This window comes from Lonchura striata, chromosome 10, assembly GCF_050655825.1.
Source record: "Lonchura striata isolate lonStrDom1 chromosome 10, ASM5065582v1, whole genome shotgun sequence".
Classification (NCBI taxonomy): domain Eukaryota; kingdom Metazoa; phylum Chordata; class Aves; order Passeriformes; family Estrildidae; genus Lonchura; species Lonchura striata.
Window position 1 is genome coordinate 17,953,636 of NC_140712.1, and position 18,781 is coordinate 17,972,416.

The following is an 18,781-nucleotide window of genomic DNA, read 5'->3' on the forward strand; positions in this document are numbered from 1 at the left end:
TGCTCCAGATTGCTCTCCTCCATTTCTCACCTGCACCCAAATCAAACACCTATTCACAGAGCATTTGGAAGAATGACAAATGCCTTTGATTATCAAGCACAAATTCCAGTGGCAGCTCATTGCATCTCTTGAGTGGCTAATAAAACACCAAGCCCGTTCTGATCAATATACAGCAAGTAGTGCTGTAAAGTGAGATTGTGCCTGCCCCAGGCCACGTTGCATTTTGTCTTTTTAAACCATGTCCTCTTCAAGCCAAACACAGTCTCTTTACAGTGGCAACTCCCTAGAATTTCTGGCTTTCAGTGAGCCAGTGAAACAAATGCTGTTCTGAAGTCCTCCATGTAAAGAACCCATGTTAAAGAGCAAAGTGTGTGTCTCTGCAGCAATCATTAGTTTAAATACTCTTTTATTACATAGTCACATGTCCCCAGTTCAGCCCCACAAAGAGCATCCATACGGTCAACAGCTTCTGAAGAGGTGAGGCAGAAACAAAGACAGTGTGAAGCCATTGATTACTGAGGATAGAAAGGACTGTATGTAAATAATTTGTCTAAAGGATGAGCAGAGCAGGGAGATGTGCTACCTGATTGCAAATATTTACAAAATTGTGAGCTTGAAGGTTAGAAAGCATTGAGAGAAGTATGTAGAAGTTAGTGCAGGGATAATGCAGTGAGGACGAGAGGGGAAAATCAGTGTGGCAAGCAGGAAATTTCCGTCATGTAGGCAAGATTTGTTCCTGATTTCCTGAGGGAGGCTGTGGGTTGTTCACTGGGTTATATGGATTGCACCCATCAATACCTCAGCAAATCCTTTAGGGCCTGCTCTCACAAAGCAAAGGGAGAAGAATGAAATTTAATGGGATTTTTTTCAGCTCCACTCTCCCCCTGTAAAACGTTTTCCTGGGCAGATGTGTGTTGTTGCAGGGGCACGGTGCACACGCACCCCTCATGCTCCTGGACTAGAGGGGATTATCCAGAGCAGCAAAACCAGCCACAGCTTTAAGCCCAGCGTCTGTAGTCACGTTTATCCTTGAAGAAAGTGCTCCAGTAGTGACATAATTGAGGACTGTCCTGTCTGCTCAGCATATGTCTGCAGGGGTCATCCATCCTTTCTGACACTGCAGAACATTAGCGGTTTTTCAGACTCACTTTCTCCTTCCGTCCTTCCGCTTGTGGCTAACCCTAATGGAGAGCTGGTGGCTAGAGACTCTTCTAGGAAAACTGGCCTGTTTGGAGAACTCACTGCCTTGGAGCAGTCCTACATTAGGGCAAAACCAGTCAGATGTGTGCTTCTGGGTGCTGGGTTTGTGCAATGGCCCCAGTGGGGCTGGTTGGGGTGGAGGGTCTGGCTGGCTGCAGGAAGGGGAGCAGAAGGCAGCTGGTAATATTTGTGATGGCCACTTAGTGCTCAAGGGCTCTAATGGCATCTGGGAACCAGGTTCCTGTGTTTGTGGGTTTGCTTATTTATTTATGCTCCTGGCTAAATAAAGTAGGGAGGAAGAATTTTAACACAGTGGTTGAAATGCATGGGACTGCAGCAGCTCTGTCCTACTCAAGGGCATCCAGACAACTTGACTGAGAATGGAGGGAACTTCAATGCACAGAAAGTCTCAGCTGGAAAAATAGAGAAGAGAATACAAGCTTGATTCCTTCAAATTTTTAAAATTTAGTTTGTTTTCCAGCAGAATCCTACAGCCCAACCCCAGCCTCACCATCTGCACGTCACCGTTTTGGCTTTTGCTGGTTTTATTTCTTCCCCTTCCTGGTGCCACTGCTGCTTCCCCAGGAGAGCAGTGCTCAGACAGGTGCTGTCACCATCCTCTCCTGTGCCTGTCCCTTTTGGGCTGTTGTCACCATCTGCAGCCTCTTGCTGCTTGCCACAGCAGCTTTGGGCAGGGATGCTTGATGCAGGCACAGAAAGGAGATGTCCATGGCAACTTTCCCTAGTTTAGGACTAAGGAAGTTGAGCCAAGAGCATCGCTATCCCCAGTGTGTGTCTGCAGTGCTGTGACTGATGGAGGGTGGGGGTAGCAGGTTGGGGTTTGCCCTGCTGTGAAATGCAGTGTTTCATTCAGCAGTGCCAGAGCTGGCACAGCTTTCCCACCGGCACTGATGGGTTTAATCACATCATTAGTAGGTGTGACACTGCAGCCTCCGATGATGAGCTCTTTATTCTAACACAGCTTTCAGCATGTTTATCTGAGATGCCATCTGTGCCTGCACTGCCTTCATTAGGAGAGAAAGCCTATGTATCTTCTGATGTTGGTCTGTATTTCTGTGATGTTTCCCTGCTGAGAAACCACCGTTCAACTAGAGGGTGAGAACCCACACCTGAAGCAAAGTAACAATACCCAAAATGCCTAAACGGGCCAAATAGACCATTAGGAAGTGCACTGTTTGGAGGAACCCTCAACTGGTACAGAAAACTGGCTACAAGAAGTGATCCAGCTATTTTATTCCTGAGAGATTTTAATCTTGGTAGAGCAGTAAGTCCCCATGTTTTATCTAAAGTGCTGTAAGTTTTCAGGAAGGCAAGGAACAGTTTTTAATTTTTAAAATACTTTTTATTTTTGTACCTCCACACCGTGTTGTAAATAGAAGATTTTGAGTTGCTTGTCCAGGTTTTAGTTACAAAATCATTAAGATTTGTGGGTGCAGATCTGAGTGTCTAGCCTTCCCCCTTAAAAACTCCATGGTATACCTTGTATATGTTATTAACTGTACACGATATATGCAGCTATATGATTTTGTAGCTGTCCATTGATCAACAAAGAGGCAGCATGGTGTGCTCATGGTGTGTTCATGGTGTTCTACTGATCTTGACAAGATTCACAAAACACAAACCAGGCAAGAGCTGCCACATCACGGTCTAGCTACACACAGAAAAAGAGAATGCTTCCATAGAGGTGGCATGCCCTGGCTTGTATCAGTTTTCTGTCTGCATGCTGCCAGGCCGATGCTTAGCGAATCTGACATTAACAAGAAATAGATTTCCAAACAATCTCGCCTAATGAATTTTGAATATTATCATGATTAATGCTAAGGCAGTTGAACTGATTATCCAGTATCCAGAAGTAATGGAACCTTATCTACATCTTGTGTAGTCCTCAGTCAGGAATGGCTTTGGCTGCAGACTCAGATGAGTGTTGTTGGTTACCCAGAGGGGAGGCACTGGCAGGACAGGATGGAAGGGAGATGATGAGATACCCATCTGAAAGCAGTTCAGCATGGAGTGATCACACATGCAGGTTCTTTATTGCTGCTATTTCCTAAGCTACATTTCTCAGGCCATTTTCAGACTTGGCTTTTATACCGCCAGGTTCAGATTTATTGGGCAAATATTTTTCCTCCTTCCCAAAGCCAGAAACTGGGTTGATTTTCATTCTGTGCATGGCCAAAAGAACAGAATCCTGATGGATGTATTTCTTGCATCATGATGGTTTAACTTGACTTCTATCCGATTAGCTTTCAAGCTATTAAACACCTTTTGTAGCATTACCAGGGAAATGATAATACAGATCATTCATGGACAGTTTCTGTTGGCACAAGCAGTCTTTGCAGACTCCAGATCCCCTTTAAAGCTGGAACCAGCAGAGAGCTGCATTGTCTCGTGGGTATTACATATTTCTGAGCAGGCCTAAGAAAGTGTGTTCTGATGGAAGTCTCCAGCCTTGTGGAGACAACTGGTAAATCTGTAATGTGCCTGACAAACTATCTGGAGGCTGCAGTTTGCATAGATTTAGTGGCATTCCAGCTCTGCTGCTATCTGGGCAGTGATCATGAGAAAGGCAGCTTTTGACCGGCTGTGATGTGTGCCCATCAGGTTGTGTCTGTGATGCAGAGGATTTCAGAGGCCACCACTGCCACACACAGGTCCACAGCTGCCCCACACCCACCCACAGCTGAGCAGGGAACTCCAGGCTCTCCTGGGAAGCTGATCAGAGAATACTCCCCAGCACTACCACTTTGCTTTATGAGTTCCCAGTGTGGGGCTGTGCCATTCTGGGCCACCAGAAGTCTCAGTAGGTGGCCCAGGGAATCAGTTTGGTCATCCCTCCTCCACCTGGGAAGGCTCTGGCAGCAACCTTTAGGACAAGGGTTTAGAGCCTGCTAGGAGCTGGTGGTGCCCTTGCTGAGCTCTTTACCACAGGTTTTACAAACTACAGCTCCTCTGCTCCTACAACCCCCCGATTGAATAAGGCATGGGTGGGGCTTCTCACAGTTCTTACCCTGGTCTTGGAGATCATGGATTCTGGAGCTTTTACCCAGAAGAACATGGAACTGGCCTTTCCTCTACAGGCTGATTGTGCAACTGCTTGCAAGCAGTGAATGTGGATGCTTTGAGTTTTGGGAAGGTGAAGAGTGAGTTGTATTAAGGTGCACACCAAGCAGATTATTGGCAAACATAATTAAAAATATATGTGTAATTTCTCCTCTGTTTCCCTTGTTTTAACCATCTTCTGCATTACCTCTGGCATTTTTAGGCAGTAGATAATATGGCTGAGAGGACTCTTGGGCACAGGCAGCTCTTAGAGCAGCAGTGATTTATCTCAGACCGTTTTGAGGTAGCAGAATTTACCTCTAGCTACAGCCACCCCTCCATGTCTGCCCTCCCTCATTTGCATAAGTAATTGGCAGCTTGTTAATGGCTCATTAGGAATGCTGAAAACCGTGGGATTAAAACACTCAGTGGAGCAGAGATGAGGGGTAAAGGGGGAGCTGGGGGAAGGGGGAAGTTGCTGTCCCTCCTTGCAAATTACACTGCTTGATTCAACGCGATCCAGAATTACAGGTCATAAAGCAACTAGATTGTTAAATGAAGTAAGGAAAAACAATGTCAATGGCAGGTTTTATTTTTAGACTTATGTTTACACACAGTATGTGCATCTAGGGGGAACAAATAGTCCCTTGCCAAACAGTCCTACTGACAGCAGGAAGCTCTCACCCCTTTCTCGGTTTCACATTAACCCTGCCTGGTCAGTGTTTCCTGCTCCTGAACAAGTCCATCTGTCTCCTTGCATCACCTCGTGGCAGGGACACTTGGTTCCTTTTCCCATGTTCTCTCTGGGTAAATCCAATCTTGCCTCTAGCAGCCACCAACCAGCAAGTCGCCTTCCTTGGGCACCACTGGGACACCCAGCACAGCTCCACGCAAGGAGGAGAAACAGCTCCAGGTTGCTTTGTGCATCCTGTACATGTCAAAAATCCCTAGAAAACTGCTGTGAGATGCCTTTGGTTGCTGGCACGCAGGGAGGCAGGCAGCCAACCTTTTGCTGTGGCACTGCCAGGGCCTGCAGTGCAGGAGATGGTTGGTGTAGCCAGTGAGAATTGTGAGAGGATCGCATCTGCTGTTCCCGGGGAGTGGAGCGTGGTGAGGACACAGCCAAGTAAGTTGAAAAGTTTGATGGGAGCTTTTTGTTGTTTGCTGGCTGTTTTTAATCTCCTGTTCAGCACTGGCTGTGACAGCAGTGACTGCAAAGCACTAGAGGTGAAGGCAAGGACAGGGCTATGATGGCTTTTGAGTCATTTACAGGAGGCTCAGCCTGTGGCTGGTGCATCCACAACACATGATGCCATTCCATCAGGAGAGCACCTTGGGGATTTTTAGAGGTTGGGGTAATTCTGGCAATGGTGCAGTCTCAGATACAGCTAGGACCTTTCTTCCTGGATAAGCTGAAAGGAAATTGCAGATAAAGTACTTGGGAATCACATCCAGTCATAATTTGCAGTTAAATTCAGCAACCTCTGATCTAAACTTGGGTACTTAAGAGCCTACTAAGGTGACAGTTGAAACCATGAAGTGGGGACAGCTAAGGTTCAGCAAAGCTCAGCTCTGTCTGGCATGTCAGAGTTAATCCCTCTGCTTTGTAAAAGGTGCCCAGGAATCTGTCAGGACTCACAGAGGCAAAATACTGGCACATCTGAAAAATTTTTCAGTGCAGCTGGATCCAGGCTGAAGGCAAGGAAGGAGTTTCTCCTCCTGGATCCCCAGCCAGCAGCATGTGCTGCTCTTTGCATCACCCTGAGAAGTCATCTCCTTTTGCCCCAACCTGAACTGACAAACATTGACTCACAAAGGCACAATCTACAGCAGTTTTGTTTGTTGATCTCCAAGAGCTCAACTTAGCCAAACAGAGCAGCTTTTCCTCCTTCTTGCTTTCATTGCTTTTTTTGTTTTCCTTACATCCTCTCAGATGACCCTGAGAGCCACCTGTGGCTCTTACTCATGCAAGGCTGTCCAGAGCTGCTGAATTCACAGCACATCCTTCCTGCAGCAGAATCAGCATGTCCTGATGGGGACTTACAGCTGGCTGCTGGGGAAGGCTCAGCTGGGTCACCCAGCTCCTAGAGCTGAGCTCTAAAGGACATATGATTTGGTGTGGTCCTGGCTGGGATGACATCCAGGCCCGCAAGGAAAGAAGATCCCAGGTCACCCCTACCTACAGCAGCAGGAACAGAGATGGCAATCAGAGAATGTGTCTTATCACTAGGCTGAATGGAATTTCCTGGAGAGGAATGGTGCCCAGGTCTCCACTACTGCTCTGTGATTCTGTACAAACCTAAATGTCTCTATTCCTGCACAAAAGTGGGAAGTTCAAATCATGCTGCATGATACAAAGACAATGGTTCTTCTGATCTTCCCAAGGCAGGAGCAGAGCCACCATCAAGTGTGCCAGAAGCAGGAGGAAAGGTGTCAAATGACCTTGGAAAGCAAATGTCCAATCACCAAGGAAAACAAAAGCACTGGGGTTTTTTGTTGTTGTTGTTGTTTGTTTGTTTCTTTGTTTTGTTTGGGTTTGTTTGTTTGGTTTTTATTTCAGCATTGCAAAGGAAACTGCACAAAATGAAAAATAAGACACAGGCTAAGAGTATGCTGAGGACAAATCCTATTCTGAGCTGAGCTCCAAGGAGGTACCTTCCAGTTGTGGGTGTAGAAAAGATGGCTCTGAAATTCCCTTTTGAATGCTGCTTTGGGCTACAGCCCTGGTGCTGCTCTGTGAGCTAGGAATGGGGAAGATGTTGCTTCCCACCAAAAGCTGCCTTTAACGTGCTTGTATCTGTATTCCCACCAGTCCTAAATTTGCATGAAGGTTTTCCAGCCCTAGTCTGCTTTTGATTTCCAGGTTATCTCTGCTGGTGGCCCAAACTGTGGATTTATTGCATAGTCTTTGCTGAACACTGCTGCTCCACTACCTGCTGCTGTACTGTCAGACTCACCAGGGGATAACATGTCATCTTTTCCTTTCCTAATCAGCTGGATGTCATTCAGAAAGCTGGGACAAGGAGAACTTTTCCCCCAGACACCAGCTTTCCTTGATAGCAGACAAACCTCAAGCCTTATAATACTACTTGTACATAACACTTATATAGCTTTACATCCTCAAAGTGCTGTACTAGCATTAAGTAATTATCTCTCTCCCTAATGGCCATTAATGCTGGCCTTTCATGAACCTCCCCCAGCTCCCCGAGGTTCATATCTAATCCAGTAATAAGCTGCTCAGAGGGAGGGGCTGGCTATCTTGCAAGTCCATGGGCTTGGATGTGTAATGAGGCTTCAGAGCAGGGGCCAGGTGCCCTGGAATATCAGAAACACAGGGCTGTGGACCAGGTCATGCCCTTGGGAGCATCCACTAGAAAGGGATGGAATCGAGTAGGTGATACTGTGATCTTGAAATGGAGAAGAAGAAAACTTGGGCTGCTCAGAGGATGTGCACTGATTGCTCTATTTATTGCCAGGATAGCACTGTGAACAGAAAGAGCAGAGCAGTGGGAATAACGTGTCAGTGTGGGCATGGGGAGTTGATCTAGGGAGACAAAGTTAGCTAAAAATGTCAAACAAAGCTAGACAGCCATGGCAATAGGATAAAGAGGCCAGTCTGCAGACCTGTGAAGCATTAAAATAACAAGGCAAAAGGGCAAGCTTGGCAGCATCATAGGATTTAAAGAGAGGAGCAGAAGAGGATTTACTTGTCTTATTTGCTTGAAAGCAGAGCCCTCTTCCAAAGCTATGGAGTGTCTCCAGGGGGTATGTTGTAATGCCACTGTTTCAGGACATTTTACCCTTGGGAAAGGTGAACCTGCCCGTTAGCAGGGCTCTCCCAGCCCTAGCTCCAAATGGAGATGGTGGTGTGGGAAGATGGCATGGCTGTTTTAGAGAAGTCCTAGAAGTAGCATGCTCTTTACAAACACCAGTCCTGCATGGTCACTTTTTTGTGAAGCCTGCTTGAAGCCTGCTAGACTCAGCTCTGACCAAGCAGAGGCTGAAATAAACTTTCACCTTCTCCCTAAAGGCATGTAATGATTCTTTCCAAAGCCAAAGATATGCCTTGTAAGCTGGCTTTGCAAAAGAAGAAAACAGCACCCATTTTTTCAGCCTGATTTAATAGCATCATTTTGCTTTTATGCTTCTGGCAATGGCTGGTCCTGTAAAACAAGTGTGTAGCTGTGGGAATCACGTGCCAATCTACAGTGACAGAACACAGTTCACAATCACTACACGTTATGCAAAGGATTTCTGTCACCCTGGACACACTCTGCTTCCTGTGGCATCACTAGCACAATCCCTCTGTGCTCAGCTCTAAATCATTTTGCTACATCATCCAATAACAGGGTATGGCTGACTGCAGGCCAGGAGACTTGTTGTTCACTTATTGTACAGCTTCAGTGAAGGGCCTTCCCTGCCTTCCTGCATCTGTTTTCTCATCTGTGAAATGGGAACTTTAATCCTAATCAGTTTGCAAGGGAAGCAGTAAGGGATAGTCAAAGGCAATCCTTTAAAGTGTAATAGTCAGCCTTATGTGCTGGGTTAGACATTGGAGGGGTTTCATGGTAGAGTTTAATTGATGCCTGCTCTGCTTATGGCTGGTAAGTGCAAGGCTTAATCTTTGCCCTCAAAAATGTGGCACCCTGTTTGAGATGCAAAGGATGCCTCTACAAGGAACACCTCATCTCTGAGCATAGCTGAGAGATGTTTTGGTATCCACAAATGTCTGGGCATTGCTTGTTTGAATTTTCTTCCCCAAAGCAATTTGATTATTAATTATTACCAGGTTAATTTGTAGTAAAAGCTGTGTCTCACGTGGCTGGGAGGAGTGCTTTGGCTGTTCCTGAACTCCAACCTATGAGCTAAGCCAAGGTTGTGTTGTCACATCCTTGGGACAGCTCTTGACTGTGTGTGTCATTTTGCTGGCAGGCCTTCACCAGAGTGTGTCTAGAGGAGACCAAAGACCTTGACTTTATTTTAGCTTATTAGAACTGAGATGGCACTGCTGGCTTCTCTGCTCTGTTTCCAGGGCCACATCCTTGAGTGGTGTAAATCAGGACCCTCCCTTTTGGGCAGTGCTGCTGTGGTACTGTCTGTAAGCCAAGGGCCTGGTTCACACATCCTGAACTGCTCTAAGACCTCTTCAAAAGGGAGTTAACTGTGCTCAGGACATTGTGCTACCTATAATCACAAATGATCCTGCAAGATTCAGGATATTGCAAACGTAGAGAGCTTTTCAGCAAGTAATCATTTTGAGATTGCTGGAAAACTGAAGAGTTAGTGCTACTTAAAGGAGAATAAAATGAGCATTAGCACAAAACAGTTTTTGCAGCAATCAAGTTTGATGTATGTCCTGTTCTGCTTATAATATTTCCTCAGAGCCCTTTGCAAGAAGGGGAAGCAACCTTGTAAAAGCTGGGAATGTAGGGAAGAGCTAAATTTGCAGCCAGGGTTTTGAAGGAACAAAGAAAAGCATATTTCCATTTCCATTACAGCAGAACATTCTTGGGAGTTCAGAGCAGCAAGATGAGAACACGCCAGGCAAGCCATCTCAAAACAGGAGGTGTGGAGCTGCAATGAGTTTTTTATCCTCAAGTATCTGCACTTAGGAAAGAAAGATCTTCCTGAGACTTTAAAAAATCCTCTTTTTTGAGGGAGGGTCTGTTTCAGAGTAAGGGAAAGGGTTGGTCTGCAGCCCTCTGAGTACAACTCTGCAAGCCTGAGTCTAATTATGCCAAACTCCACAGAAATCTGAACCCCTCCATGCAGAAAGCCAGATGAGCATCCTACCCCTTTCACACTCTATTCCAACACACCTCCCTCTTGCTTCCAACTGCTGGGATGTCCCTGTACTGACCCTTTCCCACACTAGTCCTGCTTTAATCAGTCAAAGAAACCTGTGGAAAAACTGGCAGCTCAGAGGAGAGCTTTTGTTTGTAAAAGAAATGTTTTCATCTGAGCGAGCACAGCAATCTCATTACTTGGAATAGGCACACATATGCTGGAATCCTAGACAGCAGACACTGCCTCCCCTCATCCTTCGTAGGACCAGAAAGATTTCTGCCTGTTTGATCCAGCTGCAGTGCTACAAAGTTATTAGCATTGCTTTTTTGGTGTCCCTAATGAGACAAGCATCATCCAAGCAGCTCCACAAAAGCACTTTTCTCATCACTGCTAAAACCTCGGACACTTTGCCCTCAGCAGAAAAAAGTGTGGAGATTTGCAGCCCTGCTGCTTCCAGCACTGCTTGGTCATAGCAATTAGCTGTTTCCCCACAGATGGAGCTTCTTGTGCAGAAAGACATCACAGAGAAAAACTTGTCCTGCTCAGAGAAACTTGTTTAGGAATCTCTAGTGAAGCTGAGGGTAAATCCATCTACTTTGGAACTGTTTGCATGTATCCTGCAAGCCTCCTGTGTACCTGCTGGATTCATGTGCCTTACAGAAGGGTTGACTCTTACCTCAGAAACTGCCTTTCCCTGGCTTGGCATACCCCAGTTTTATACATCCAGTTCCAAACTCTCCAAATTTGGTTTTCCCTCCTCCATTAATTGATGGGCATATCCCTGCCTGTAAGAGCCTGTTCTTTACCTACAGACCATATTTTACAGGGTGGTCCTGCAGTCATTTACATGTGGAAAGCAGTCTCTGAAAAGGCCTGTTGTTACAGTTTTGTGAGTGAAAAAGCTTTCATGCAATTAGGTGATGCACAGATGCCTGTGCATGGCTTTTAGGGAACCTTTCTGAAGAGGGACAGCCCTCATGCTCTCTCTGGTGGGTGTCTCAGAGTACTGAGGCTCTGAAATGCTTTGCTGACCACTCTTGCTCTGTGTCCAGGTTCACCAGACTGTGGGGCTGGAGTATGTTCTTGGCATTTTGCCTTTGATTGCCTTACCAGCCCATTTTGGGTGGAGAGGATGTAATTCATCTTAGTACACTTCACTCCCTATGTGTGGTGTTAACCAGGTGGGATTGCTGGGTAAACCCACGAGTGGTAGGGGGGACAGGAGCCAGCCCAACTTTTTGGAACAACTCCTTGTTGCTATAGTTCACAGGGAGGCCCTGATTTTGTGCACATGATGTCACAGCTGACATGACATAGGGTGCTCAGGCACCAGAACAGGCTCCACAGGGAAGTGCACACAGCTCCAAGCCTGGCAGAACTCAAGGAGCATTTGGACAATGCTCTCAGGCACATTTGTGTGATTGTTGGGGTGTCCTGCATAGGGCCAGGAGCTTGACTCAATGGTCTAATTCTATGAGCCCTTCCTCAGGACGTCACCACTGAGATGTCCCTGTGCCTTTGTCCTCACCCAGGTTGGAGGACACACCATGCTGCCTATCCGCTGGATGCCTCCGGAGAGCATCATGTACAGGAAATTCACCACAGAGAGCGATGTCTGGAGCTTCGGGGTCATCCTCTGGGAGATTTTCACCTATGGGAAGCAGCCCTGGTTCCAGCTCTCAAACACAGAGGTACAACAGTGCTGAGACACCTCAGCTGAAAACTGTATTTTTTGCTGTCTCTGCTTTCCAGGTTGTTTGCAATGAAATTTGTACATGGATGGTCCCCTCCTTGGCACTCCCATGCTGAAGCAGTAGGATAAGTGTCATTATCTCAGTTCAAGAGCTGGGAAAACTGGGGCCTGCAGGAATCAAAGAGCTCTGCCAAAGCCACGTACTGGCTAATCCTCAGCCCCTTGCTGCTAAGTTCCTGACGTATCTTTCATATCTTATAAACTCTTGGGGTGCTGCCAGAACTGGGGATACCCAAATTACTGCTGAGATCTAAGTCATGCCTTGAATTTTCCTGGTTTCTCCTTTTGCAGCTAAAGCTCACTCCAGGCTGCAGTTTGTGAGACATTGTTTTAAGCCTGATATATCTCATGTGGCACATTTCCTTGGGGTTTTTGCCATTGGGTTATCTATAATATGGTTTGCCCCAGTTCACTGAGGGTGGAGCCCATGGAGCTTGTTTGCCCTTGTTATTTCTTTGACTAGCAAAATTTGCAGCCCACCAGGACAGAGCTGCACTGTAAAAATGTTGAGGGAAGGCTGGCTGGGATTAGCAGGGTGTCACTGCTGAGGTTTGAGGCACATCAGCAGAAATGCATTGGAAGATTTTTGCTTGGAATAGCAGGAGGTATTATAGAAGAGGAAAAAGATGCTTTGACGTAGCAGTGTGTGGGAACCTTGAACATTTTTATCCTACTGTGTATCTAATGGATTTCAGAAATTTCACCTTTTGTAATGAAAAATGTGCATTTTCTGCTTTCTGGATACAGATCCCTTAATTAAGTGAGTTTGCAGAGATGGCAAATCCAAGGTGTTGCTTTACAGCTCTAATACTTGCCCATTCGTGTGCTCAATGGGGCCTGACTGTACATCCCAAAGTAGCACACGCAAACATTTCAGAGGCACAAACAATGGAATCGACAGCGACAGAAGTTATTTGTCACGCTATTTAATGAGCTGCTCTTGCATTTCCCTGTGAGGGCAAATACAAACACACACAAATGAGCACACGGAGCTTGAACATGGGCAATAGGCACGCTGGAGCGTGACAGCTTGGCTTTGCCCATGCATCCTGCCTCAGTTTCCTTTGCAGGGCAGTAGGGCTGAAAACAGCCACCCTTAATCTGGAGGGTGTATTTGTTTGCTACCATCCCTGGGATAAAATATGATCCTTCCCTTACCTGTTGGTTTGTCCACTTCTTTCTGCCTGCTGGCCACAGTATCCTGGTGGAATACTCCTGTGGGAGGGAGCCACATTAGCTCTCATCAGTCTCATCTTTCACAGCTTGTGGAGGGATGCGCAGAACCCATGTGGCTGCAGAGGACTGACACCTCCACCAGCTCCTGGATGCTGTGGCATCACAGCAAGTCGCTATGGCAGTCCAGGTGCAGTGCCAGAGCCCCATGGAGGGGCAGAGCCCATGGAGGGACAGGTCAATGAGCCTGTGCCAAGCTCCTGGCTGCCAGAACTGGACCAGGAGCAGCACCAGGCTGGCCAAGCATCGCCCCTGCTGGGTGTTGGTGTTGGCAAATCTGGGATGTCCACTCCCTCCTGTGCCACCTGCATGGCCTCATACCCCCACAGCATTTTCCAAGGATGGGAGAAACCCTCTCTGAGCGGAGGAATGAAGCAGGGCACCACTCAGCCAGTCCTTTAACTTCTGTCTATGCTTTTCCTTTGCCCTGGAGAGAAAGAGCCCAGCACAGGGTTCCTGTGCATGTCCAGGATGTCTTGACAGGAACCATAACTCACTTCCTCCCCACAGTGAGCATCCAGCAGTTCTGTGGCAATGCAGGCTTCTCTTCATGTTGTCTCTTGTTCTCCCTGCTTTCAGCAGGTCCTAATCTCTCCCCTCTGTATTTATATGCAAACAGCACAGTGATAAGTATCCCTTGAGCTGCATGGTGGGACCATTTCTATTCATAAATCATAAACTCCAAGCACCTCTTGCTGGGTGGCTTCCCTCCACACGCTGCCTGGGACTGGTGTTTATCTGCAGAGCGTGGCAGGCCGCTCGCACGCTGCAATGCTGGGACTCATCAACCCCAACCAAGGAGGCCAGGCAGTAATAGCAGCTCTCTGGAAACTCATATTTCCCTTTCCTTTTCAGTCATTCCTCCGGTAAACAGTACACAAAGAGACCCATAGGGAGTCCTTTCCAATGGCATCCCTCTGAAGAGACTTTACTGTTATCCACGACCTCACATTTTTCTCATTAGTAGCACGGATCTGACCCAAAACAGAGTGATAGCATTGTAATTTTTTTTCTCCTTCACAGATGTGATTTGACATGAAATTTCATTATTTTAGTTGCTTTTCTATGTCAGAGAGAGGAGAAGTATGTAGGAAAAGATGCTCTGAACTCTTCCTTATAAACCTCTCCTGGGCTTTGCAATGGAAAGGACTCTTGGTTTTCAGACAAGAAAAATATAATTTCAGCTGTGCAAAATATTCCTGTACTTTGGGGATTTTAAGACTTCTTTTCCTTCTTCATTTAGCAGGAAAAGCTTACATGATAAATTAAAACCTATATCATTTCCTTGTGCCTCCTCTTTGGAGAGTGCATTGAGGTAGGTAGGTGTCAAATGGGGAAGGTTTTTTTGGGACCTGAAAAACTGCAGGTGAAGACAAACTTTTCATGGTAAAATCATCATTAGCAACAAATAGGTGATCATTGAAGATGTGCAGATCTGAGATTTGGCTTCTCAGTGCTCCCATTCACTAAATGCTGCCACATCAGCCAAGCAGTATCAAGGACAGGACACCCTCCATAAGCTGCCCAGCTGGTGTTCAGTGCTTCTTTTCTCTCTTTCTTTCAGGTCATTGAGTGCATTACCCAAGGCCGAGTTTTGGAGAGGCCCCGAGTCTGCCCCAAGGAGGTTTATGACATCATGTTGGGCTGCTGGCAGAGGGAACCTCAGCAACGGCTCAACATCAAGGAGATCTACAAGATCCTCCATGCTCTGGGCAAGGCCACACCAATCTACCTGGACATCCTTGGCTAGCAGTGGCCACTTGTTGGAAGTCCCTGCTCCTTCCTCCCGTCCTTCCTTCCCTCTCCCCCTCCCAAACCCTTTCCCCCTCAGCTCCCAAGCAAACATCTTCATATAAACTCAAGTGCCTGCTACACATACAACACTGAAAACAAAAAAAAAGCAAAACAAAAAGCAAACCAACAAAAATCCCACAGAACAACAACCTGTAAGGCAGTTTGGCTTATATATATTTATAGATATCTCTCTATATATAACTTCCACACCAATACAGAAAGAAGCTGCTGTTACAGAAAATTGTGAGACTATATATTAAAAAAAAAAAAAAAGAAACAAAAAAGGGAGAAAAAGTACTTAAAAATCTATATATAATTAAAAAAAAAAAAAAAAGAAAGAAAGGAGAAGGTATCTTTCCCCCGAGCAATCAAGCAGTGAAATGTAACCCTGCTGTGAGTATGGTTCGGGCAGCTGGGCAGGGCTCTAGACTGGCTGTGGCAGCGATGCCATCCTGGGTAGGAGCTGCAGGAAGAAAGCCTTGCCCTGGTTGTATGATATGCACTGAATGTGTGAAATCAGTCCTCCCTTTTCGTCCTTGCTCCCTCCCTCCTTGCCAGCCCGCAGGTGATGGGCACAAAGCCAGGGCAGTGCCCCTGGATGAACTCTCTTTTACCAACCCCTTCCCCTTAGTCCCTCCTCATCCCTTTCTGCCTTCCTGCCTTTTTCCTCCCTCCGACATTTCAGGACAATTTTTCTAATTTGCTGATTCTTAAATGTATAGACTCAAGGCTTTCAAACACACAGTCAAAGGATTGTGGCACCTACGGGTAAAACACACACTGGGGAGCAGCCGCCCTCCCGCAGGCTGCAGGCTCCTGCCCCAGCCCTCCAGCCTCTGCCAGAGCTGGGAGAGCCACGGGACCAAGCCTGGGAGTCGAGGGGTGGCCCTGGGGACCCGGTCCCGAATCATCCCCAACCCACTCCAGTGTGTGAGACAGGAGTGCTGCTCACCCAGGGCGTCCAGCACAGGCGTCACTTCAGGAGGAACAACCCCGCTCCACCCCACCCTTATGGCTGTTAGGGGCCATGGGGCTGGTTGGTGGCCATGGGGCTGGTTGGTGGCCATGGGGTTGTTCCCCTGTCCTCATCTGTCTGCACCAGGGCCAAATCGACCCCTGGTGTAAACTTTCGGTGAGCAGGGTTGGATCCTTGCTCTCCGCATGGGGGAAAGCCCGTAGGGTGCAGACAGCTGGGAACACGCCTGTTGGGCATTCTGTGGGGTCAGCATATCCCAGAGCTCTTCCCCCCCATCCTCTCCCCTTCCCCATTCCTGTCCCATGCCTCAGTCCAAGCCTCAGGCACAAGCCAGTGGGGGACAGGGAGGGGGACCAGGCTTGTGAGATGGCTGGGAACCTACCAACACCTGCCTGCAGCTCCCTTGCCATTCTCCTCACGTCCCCATCCCCTGAAAGGATTGATGCATCTGCCTTTGAGCTGTTGTGAAATGCAGAGGCTGAAGAATAGCTCCACAGGCAGCCCCGGGAGGAGGGGGGAAGGAGGGGAAGGTGCCTCCAGGAGCAGACGGCTCAGCGGATGGCCGCAGCGGCCAGCCTTGCATCCCAATGAGGAGAAAGGCCTGACAGGCAGCAACAGGGGGTGGTGGGGACAGGGAGGGAGAGACAGCAGCATCCTCACTATGGCCGATCTCCCCGGAGCAGAAAATAATCCTGACCTGGGGAGACACTCAGTCAGATGCTGAATCCTGCCTCTCCAGACTGGGCTGAAATTACAGAACCTTTCTGGGCCTTTTTGTCATACGGATTATGGAGGATGAGGGGGAACCTCAGCTTGGCAGCTGCTCTCAGGAGGCAGGGAACGGGTGGCACAGGCATTGTCAAGGCAATTTTGAGAAGGCAACAACTGCCAGTACAAAAATAGCCTGCTCAGATGTGGCACTTGTGGAAGGCAATGCAGATGGGGGAAGAGGAGACAGAGAAGGGATCTTGGCTCCTTCCCCATGGCCAGAGTGATATTCATGTCCAGGATGCAAGGGCAGCTAGGTGACTGGTTATGGTTTGCACTGAAAGTGAAGGTCTTGCATCCTCTCCCCATGCCCCGTGTCTCCTGACAGTCAATGTCCCTCGCTCATGGCACTGGCATGACCTGTCTGATGTTTCAGACAGAAAAGGAGGATTGTGGTGGCAACAGCAGCTATGCGTTTATTCTGTGTCTGTGCAATGTGGAGTGAGAGCCTGGGGTGGGAGATGGTGGGTGGCAGTAGCCTCATGGGAGTGAGGACATGACTTTGCCTGTTAGAGAGATCTGGGCTCATGGGACAGACTCATGCCAGTGGGGCCTGGACAGACTGCCACGGAACAGACACCAGGTGCTCACAGCATCACCAGAGATGGCATGGTCATGGACAAGGCTGTGGGCCAGCACCAGGAGTCCACACACAGGAATGCTGTACCATGCTGCCTCTCCATAGCAGAGTCTTGCTCTTTTGGAAGAGGATATTCTGCCTACTTACTACCAACTTTGAAAGGGGAAAAGACTGGTTAAAAGGTTGCTGCCCCCAGCCTGGCTCCCTTTGTGTGCAGGCTGCTTGGCTGAAAGGATTGGAGATTCAACACAAGGAGAGAATAAGCAATGGCTGTTAATTGTCCAGCATCTCCAGGAGAAAATCCTTTCCTGGGGCAGCCTGTCTCTTACCCCAAGTGGCTCCCAGGTACTGTGCCAGGTTGCACAAGGCCACAGTTTTGTTCATTCCTCTCTTTCACTCCCATGCTGTCATTTCTTTTTTTGGCCAATGTCATGGGCTTTTACACTACGAAGTCGCTTACAGACACTGCTTCCCAACTGATGAGGTTCCTTCATCACAGCTGCACAGCAGCTACATCCTCCCTTCCTCACTTCTTTCCTCCTTCCCCTCCTCCCCAGCACCACCACCCTGTCCCTTTCACCACCTCTTTGTGCTGTCACAACAACGAGGTGAGCTCAGGAGCCAAGTTTGACACTGAACCTTGATGCTGCTTGTTTAGGATTAGTTGGCCTGTGAGGAGAGTTTATGTGTCCCCATAAGATGGTAAATGACTGAAGAAGGTGGTGAGATGCTCAGGCTCTGGCTGCTTTGCTCTTTGCCCCACCATGGGCAGTGACAGCCTTGGAGAAAGGTCCTTCCATCAGAGTTAATTGGGAACTGTTGCTCAGAAGAGTTGGATAAGCTGCAGTTCTGTGCTGTGACATCTGCTCTGGCCCCCTTGGCCTGTCATTGTTGGATGGAGGTTTGTTGGGATCAAGGAGAAGATGGCTTTTTGTTCAAACACATGATAGAAACTGCTGCATCCCTTTTTGGCATGACAGTTTTGGAGGGGAAGAGGGAAAGCAGCTGTGCTGCATTCCTGGTGAACACCCTGAGACCTCATTTCCAGAAGCACCTTTCCTGGAGCAGAAGAGAGCTTCCCATCAGCTTGGACTGGTGATCTTCCCTGTAGGAAGAGGGGCTCTGTGATGGGGCTATGCATGAGGAGAAGAAAAGCAGATTTTGGGGTAAACTCTCACAGAGTATCAACATCTGAGTGTTTGGAGTCAAAGAGAAATGAGTTCATGCTTTTTATTTCTCAGAGAGATACTTCCCTATGCCCTGCCTCTACTCAGAGCAGAGAGCTATCTCTGCTGCCTAGGAACATGTCTCACTCAGCTCTGGGGCAAGCCAGGCCAAATTTCCAACACATCCAGGCAGACTTTCCCAACCCCCAGCCTCTTCCAGCTGCAGTTTTCTCAAGGGACTTGTGAAAGGGAGCTGGAAGGAACACTAGTCTGAGCACAGCTGAGAAGGGGCCATAAGGTCTTTCCTCCCTGTCCCAGCTGCATGCTGCTCCCTAAAAATAAAAGTTTTTTGCACCAACTCAGTCACCCAAGGGTGTCACTGAAGTGATGCTTTCTTGGAAGTGAAGGTGTTATTTTGGTGCATGGTACAGGTGGAAATTTTGTGCCAGGGCTGCAAACTGCAG

General features: G+C 47.8%; 1 protein-coding gene across 2 annotated transcripts in view; it reads left to right on the top strand.

Moving 5' to 3' along the window:
• NTRK3 (neurotrophic receptor tyrosine kinase 3) overlaps positions 1 to 15,068 on the top strand; it is a 202,119-nt gene extending 187,051 nt beyond the window's left edge. The window contains exons 16-17 of one of the 2 annotated variants that reach the window (XM_021530339.4): positions 11,580 to 11,738; positions 14,598 to 15,068. In XM_021530339.4, the coding sequence (XP_021386014.1) occupies positions 11,580 to 11,738; positions 14,598 to 14,783 (345 nt within the window). In that variant the 3' untranslated portion in view covers positions 14,784 to 15,068. The remainder of the gene's footprint in view (positions 1 to 11,579; positions 11,739 to 14,597) is intronic. The other variant, XM_021530338.4, reaches the window with a different exon arrangement.
• Positions 15,069 to 18,781: the final 3,713 nt, after the last annotated feature.